The sequence below is a fragment of the Tuber melanosporum genome, assembly GCF_000151645.1.
Source record: "Tuber melanosporum whole genome shotgun sequence assembly, scaffold_82, strain Mel28".
Classification (NCBI taxonomy): Eukaryota; Fungi; Ascomycota; class Pezizomycetes; order Pezizales; family Tuberaceae; genus Tuber; species Tuber melanosporum.
In genome coordinates this window covers 291,016-298,652 of record NW_003299131.1, presented here as the reverse complement: position 1 = coordinate 298,652, position 7,637 = coordinate 291,016, and the positions used below count along the sequence as shown (strand labels likewise).

Here is a 7,637-nt window from a genome sequence, read left to right as displayed (position 1 = left end):
TTGTGTTGTTGGCGGTGGGACATTGGCTGCCCAAATGGCGATCGGAACGGCAAGGGAAGAGAGGTTGCAAGAAGCGCGAGGTGTGATTAGAGACCAGGGACGGGTGGAAGGCTACTAGCATAGGTGAACGAGTTCGCGATCAGTACTGTACCTATCCCATGGCGCAGCTATTGGCACAATGAGTACTCGTAAGATTGAAAGCTGGTTCGGTGGAGGCGGAATTCTTGGCGGCATTCTGTCCGATACAGGATGTTCCGTATTCTGCTGTTATTAACCACCACACAATACTCACCAGCCATCACTCGAATTTTCCAACCCTGTTCGATCTACAGAGATCCAACAGCTCTTGATGGCGGACCCGACTTTTGCCAACCCCAGCGCTTTCCGGGTATGGTACCCCCCACCAGCCAAAGAATCCAAGCGCAGGGGGCACAGTTCCTCCTCTCAAGTTTCGGGCACGATTGAGAATCCAGTGGCCGGGGTGCGGCCCGACATATCTTGAAATCGCTCCAAACCAACCAGATGGTTTGGCATCATCTGTATGCACGTAACCTAAGGAGGCAATTTCAACAATTCCTCTCATTGTCACACTATCGTAGACCCCTAAGTTGCCATACTATGGGTCCATCATTCGATAGCTCAAATACAATATTATGGGACTGCAGAACCCCCTTCGGGAACGTCATGTAAGCAAGACCGCATTGCAAAATTTAACCCCACATTTTTCATATACAAACCTCTATGAGACCACTTCTACCCTCATCCCCTACCGCCCATACTTGCCTCTCTATGTTAGCATCCACAACCACCTCCGCATGAACAAACATTGAACCCAGAGTAGAGTGCCAAATCAACCGCCCCCAACCCCAAACCAAACAATAAATACAAGATGAGGGAAGTGTCTGAATAGAAGTCACAAACCTAGATGGACAACTGGTGGGTCCGAGACAGCATCTATCATCTCGCGTACCGTATGACATTGCACAACTCGTCTCAGGGGCCCGCTCCAGTAATCTATCACTTGATAAATCCCCTCTTGCTTCCACCCCAACAGCCCGAGAACAACGATGCATCATTGGCAATCCTGGCGGAGCTGAAGGGAGTGGAGATGGAAAAGGAAGGTTCCGGAATGGTTCCCGATTATCCGAGGCCTCACCAGCCCGGTGTGGGGACATCCAAGGGCCAGGGCGGGACTGGGAGGCATGTAGCTGCCTGCTCATGGCTGTTTAACCGTCTCTGATCCAGACGGCGGGCTATGGGTGATTGTGGAGGACAAGAGGGGAAGATGCTTGATAGTGGGGGACTGAGGGTTCGGCGTGAGTGATGTTTCGCGATCGCATCCCAGCTCATACTTGTATCTATCCCGAAAACCGAAGCAAGAATGAATGAGCCGGGTGGAAATCCCGATGTTTGAATTTGCGGGTATGTCTTCTGCTCGGGAATCGGATCCTGGTCTTCATTTTCTGCATCGGATAATGACAACTTTGGGGGCATTTCGTAATTCGAGGGAAGCACCACTGAGGTAGCAGGCATACCCCGAACACAATATGGCTTTCAAGAGCCCGTCGAGGGAAGGAAAGCATTGCTAGTCCAAATCAAGGGGGGGTGTAATCAGAACGCAATAGTCATACCCCCGGAACGTTCTAGTCATGTATGATACCTTAAATCCGACCACGGATTTAACAAAAAAGAGTGACCCTTTCCTTCCCGATTCCCCCCCCCTCCTCTTTTTATGTTGGCTGGCTGTCGGCGGTGCGTGCTGTGGCGGCGATGCTGGCGTAGTTAGATTGGCCGAGATTGGCAATTAGGACGAATAAATTGAGACTTCAAATTAAACCCCAGTGCTCTACAACTATAGCGAATGTGACACCACCACTTGGAAGATCGAAATACTCGATGCCAAGACCACCGCTCACCCTTCCAACTAGTAGTGACTGCTGCGGTACGGTACTCGTAGGTTCATGACTTGATCATTACTCTTAGCCGCGAAATGTCTCATTCTGACATCGCTTTTGGGATCACACTAGATAACAAGACGGGGCAAAAGAAATTTGGGAAAACGGAATAAAAGCCATAAGACAATAGGCGAGGTATAGTAAGGTAAAGTAAAGTAAGCGAAAGCCCGAACTGGTATGGTATATCATAACGACGGTAGATTGGTATCACTCGTGGGTTGGGGTCGGATCGACTCAATTTCGTCCTGGGTAAACCCATCGGAAGGTCTGCGAGGAAGCTTATCAGCGGCAGCAAAAGGTGGAATTATGAGTGCATATGCATCCTGGATGTTACTGGTTACCCCCGAATTTGTGATTATTTCGGCTAGCTCTTGGAGAAAAGGGTTTTCGGGAGTGGGATCGGGCTGTTCGTCAACCTCGCTTTCATGATCCCCTGAGGGAGTTGCGCTTCGGGATTGAGTATCGTCAGGAACTGAGCCAACAATACCAACAATCGCCCACAACAACGAAGATAATATCTCTTGAGCACACATTTGTTTAAGCGGGGCCGTAGATACGAAAGCGAGGGATTTATAGCATCCGTCGATGTTAATTGGCTTGGTCCCCGTAATACGATAGGGTGCAATATCATCGGTCGGGGGACTGGGATCGGTGGTATGATCGGTATGGTCCCTCACACGTGTAATTATCTTGGAGAGCTCCTGCGCGTTGACTTCTGTCGCTCGACCTTCAATTGTATTCTCCCATAGTCGGGCATTCTCCACCACCGCAAACCTCCCCCCCCTATCCATCCACCGCTCGCAGTCACTAACGAATCGGTGAGTTGCCGGCCCAAGCACTCGTAAGACCGTCTCAGGGTCAGCCCTATAACTCCAGTACTTGTAGGTATTTTGAATGTCCTTCGACTTAACTCCATAACACCAGAGGGAGATCACGGCGCAGAGCTCAGATGTATCCACATTCCATTGGAACGAACTCCCCCTTGAGGCAGTCATGGTTATATACTGCACTGTCCCACCGACTTTGACCGGCAGTGCCCAGTGAAGAACGGCGGGACGTGTGACGGTCTTGGCAAGGGCTATTTCCCCCGAGTCTATAAAATAGAATAGCAAAGATTGAAGGCACTCGACTAGTTTCGACGCAAAGGAATAAGAGATCTCATCCCAGCTCATGAGATCTCCGAGGTCCTTTCGCAAGCCAAGGATCGCTTGTGCTTCTCCTATAGGCGCGATATGCCCCGCATAAGCACCCTTATATCCGAGATACCCATGGAGGGTTATTACCTCCCAGGTAGGATCACTGTCGCGAGCACCTTCCGGCCCATTGGGTTTGGGCTTCCAAAGCGCATCTTGGGACGCCCCAATCCTCACTGCAACCCAATCGATCTCATCATCAACCGGTAGCTTCATGGCTTTCGGCCGCTTAGACATTTTTCGACGAATCCAGGTTCTCACAGTGGTCATTGTCAATGTTACAACCAACTGTGCGATGGAGGCTGACCAATGCAGAGCACGAATTCCGACAAATTGGACGACGAAGCCAGCAATACCGATGAACGCCCCAGCGATAGTCAGAGTACTAAGTGAGAGAATGACATCAATGACATGCTTAGTACGACTTGAGGTCCGCGGGGATGAGTGAGGTCTACGGCGAGATGTGACAAGTTCCTCGCGTTCCTTGTCCCCAAATAGCGCATATGACTTGAAGAGCTGATCATTAACCCGATCACCCTTTTGCAGCCATAGAATCCTAAAGCTCCTCTTGGACACCCATATATCTTCTTCGGATGATGCCTGCACTACGCGCGAACACGCCATCATCCCTACAACTAAAAGCAGAGTGCCGGATGCCATAAGGGGATAGGCGTATTTCGAATTTTTCTCCTCCTTCCAATTTAGCTTGGGGTGATAGCGGGTGACTCCGATAAAGATTAAGCAACCAAACTGAAGCACAATTCCTAGAATAGCAAATACCCATAACTCTCCCTGTCCTCTGGCTCCACAGATGTTCAACGATATGTTTGGGGTGCTGATAGGATCAGTATCTCTTGTTGGGGTGGCATGTGTCGGTGCAGCCCTCTGGTGCCTCCTTCTAAGCTCGTATTCCCTTCCGGCAGTGGCGTTTCTAGTATACGCACCCTCAGGATCCAAACGTACGAAGGGGCCCCTGAAAGTGGAGAGTATCCTGTCGGGCAGACCCAGTCCCGCGAATACGGTCCCCTCGCCATGGGTTGGGCGATCCTCCCTCCTTTTTTTAGCGTTTATCAAGATTCCATTTTCTTTAGCCGCCTCGAGTGTAAAAAACTTGGATCCACCCTTTCCATCCGCTCCATCCTGGAAATAAAGAATCTCGGCAAACTTTGTGGAACCCATGACCCGAACAATAGCCTCCCCATTCCAAAGTTCACACACCTCGTGCGAAGTAGAGGACATGAGCTCCACCTCTGCCACCGCCCTGCTTTCCCTAGCCCTTCCGACAACTGCCTTAAGCCAGCCCGGCCCACCGGCTCGTACTGCGCTTACTATCGCCGTTACGATACCCAATGGTGCCATGGCGAATATCACATCCTCCAGCCAGGTCAAGGACTGAGACAGAAACTGTTTGGAGACTTGCTCCCCAAACAGAGCCAGCACAGGGGCTAGGTCGGAGAACAAATTGTTCGAGAAGTCAACACCGTCGGCTGCTAGTGCTCGGGGTGTCAACGCTAGGAAAATTACGATCGAGGCTCGAAGCTTTGACGCGGTTAAAGCCATGGTTCGTAGATACCAAGATTGCTTATCTGTCGGCCGTGATTTGTGTGCTACTCTTGTATCAGCCTCTGATCCCATCTGAAAGAATATTAGAGCTACCTATTCAAACGTTTGGCCATCTAACTTATACTCCCCAAGAGAATCCAATGAAACTGAGGGCGCTACCGCAATTGGAGGTTCAAATATCGGGAGAACAACAGAAAACTAGGAATCGCTACGGCTTTTAGTAAGGGTTTTATGTGTCTGGAAGCTGAAAACCACTGTGCTACATAGCACAAGACTATGAGGCTCTAATTGGTTATTCCCTCCAGTTAGAAAATTTATTATATTTGGCACTACAAGTGGGCTGTGCCCCCGTCAAATTAGATACAGTATTTGTTTTTGCCAGAATTTTGCTCACGGAATGTCACATCAGAGCACATGCATATGGGGGCGGCTTCTCAACTAAGAAGTGTCGTTCCCGAAATGAACTGCGAGTGCATCCGGTCGTACACATAATTAAAAGACGCTCTTGAACACGGCTAATATTGCCGACCCCAGAGTTTAACTCTTCTTCTTGGATCCCGGTTTTCATGATAATTATAAACTTATTCTAGCTGTACCGACCTGCTGTCCTCTAGCCAAAACAGTACTCAGCCATGCAATAGTTGCCGTGTTCCCAAACGTAGTCCGGTCGCGAGTAGAAGTCTAAGCGGGTTATATTACGGAAGCTACCTCCCGGTACCCCCATTCAATCGGAACTGCACTTCAAGTGACACCCGCCTCATGGCTTGGGGTCAGCGCCTAGAGCCTTTGCACCCGGGTATCTGATCTAGGATGGGGTGAGGATCGGCTCCGATACGTACCCCATAAGCTTGAATAATCGCGAATGAGATTAGTTGTATCTGGTATCTCCTGCGGGATAGGAGTACTCGTACCATACGGTAGGGGACGGCGAAGATCCCTTCTCCGCCCTTCGTAAGAAAAAGGAAAAAAAGGGGAAGAGGAAAAAGAAAACAGACCTCGCTTGGAGGGTAGGCTCTGACCTCCTAGCGAGGTTCCCCGAGGTTCCCATCCTTTCAGTTTTCACGGTGTCATTTGGAGAAGCACGGCAGGGAATGGCGATAGGGGACATCCCGGGAACTCTACGAGTACTGTACTCATAGGGGAATTGAGGCCAGCTGTGTTCTCGTCTTGCTGAACAGGGGGTGTGCACCGGAGGATAATAGCAAGGATTCTCACTTAACCGAGTACTAGTACTTGTACGAGTACTCTTACAAGTAGACTATGTCAAGTATCCGATAGTAGCAACCTAATTTACATCCACTCTACGAGTACAGTACCGTACTAGTACAGTACAAGTACAACTAGCAATCGTGCGGCCCGCAGAGCCGCAATTACCGCTGTCGTTGTCCTAGTTGGGACTCAGCGGTGGCAGCAAATCATCAGTCTGCTAAGCTCTGCTTAGCGCCCAAGTAAACGAGACATTGTATTGGTATGAATATTTTTGGCTGGTTCGTGTATCCCCCTCAAGCACATACATGTCAGCGCTACAAACTACCGGTACAGCCTATGGCGGATATGATTAAAGGCTAGACCTAGAGTGCCCCCAGCGAGGCGCGGCGCGGCAGGATACGTGTGACGTAGATGGAGTTTGGTCCAACTCCTCGGAATAAACGGATGCAAAGAAGACGGACGGGTGAGGTGGTTATGGCTAGCATAGTAGTCTACCGGTATCATAGTCATTCAAGGAATAATAAATTGTCCCAGTATGAAAATTCAAGAAAAAGGTGCCTATCGAGTCACAAATAGTGAATGGGGTGAATGCCACTCCAACTCCTGCCTCTTTAGATCTTCAGATTTTGCCTTGCTTTTAGAGTGAGCTTATCAGGAAATGTGTGGGTAAAGAAACATCAATCTTGAGAGCTACCCGCATTTGTGGATAACTTGTTGCTGCCTAACCATCGTGCCACACCTAAACTGCCGCGCCTCGCTACGAGCACCACCAACTCTACTGAGACTATCGTACAAAGACGCCACAAATAATTGCCGACACAGAAGCCGACCACCCACAACTCGTGCCAAGGTTGTGGCTGGGCGATCTGGAGGAGTGTCTGACAGCTCAACATGGCTTGGTGTCTGTTCCTATGCCATCGTTCCATAGTGTCACGCAAACATTCTTACTCTACTAAAGGAAATATGGCGACTTTGTGTGATACTGAAAAAGGCCACTACATAAGCCGTGGAGTGATGTTAAGCTGCAGAGTTACTCGTACTCATGTGAACCACAACCCCAGCACAAGCATATACTTCATTCAAATCAACCAATCAACAGTCTTTGTTGCATTGCAAGCTATTTTTGTCCTCGCGCGATATGGAAGAATTTAAAGTTTATAGCCAACTGTATAGGACTTATAAGAACACCCAATCCTCCACCCTGACTCCCCACAGGTTTCAGCTAATGGTTTTCCTTTAGGTCTATAGTAATTTTTATTTATTCAAACATAGATGCTATCAGTTGGAAGTGGAGGGAAATCTGGCTGTATATATCTAGGTCCTGCTGCATAGTTGAGATACTTTCTTTTACTCTATTCTTGTATTTATTAGTTCTCTCTTCTTTTTTCTTTTTTCTGTATATAATATATTAGGCATACGGGAGAGCACAGACCTTCATTTATCGGAGGCGCAAATACCACCCTCTGGGCCCCCTATGAATTCCAGAAGTCCTTGGCCGGATTCCGAAAAGTCGTATCTCATAACAATGATGTCATCTCAATGAATCCTACTTCATAATACCATATATATCACTACCATACTTCCAACTGCAAGCTGTTCAGAGGATATATAAGAGAGAACCTCCAGATACCTCTGGGAAGTGGAATGGAGAAAGTCCATCAGAGGTGTATTGAGTAACCAGGCTTCAAAGTTAGACATCCAAATTATGGGCCAAAAT

At 48.8% G+C, this 7,637-nt stretch overlaps 1 protein-coding gene; it reads right to left on the bottom strand.

Annotated features, from left to right (window-relative positions):
- Positions 1-1,699: 1,699 nt before the first annotated feature.
- Positions 1,700-4,708, bottom strand: GSTUM_00011339001 (uncharacterized protein; the record flags this gene model as incomplete). XM_002841865.2 has 1 exon in its annotated part: positions 1,700-4,708. One exon carries the CDS (start codon positions 4,706-4,708, stop codon positions 2,141-2,143), a length of 2,568 nt encoding a protein of 855 aa, XP_002841911.1. The 3' UTR covers positions 1,700-2,140.
- Positions 4,709-7,637: the final 2,929 nt, after the last annotated feature.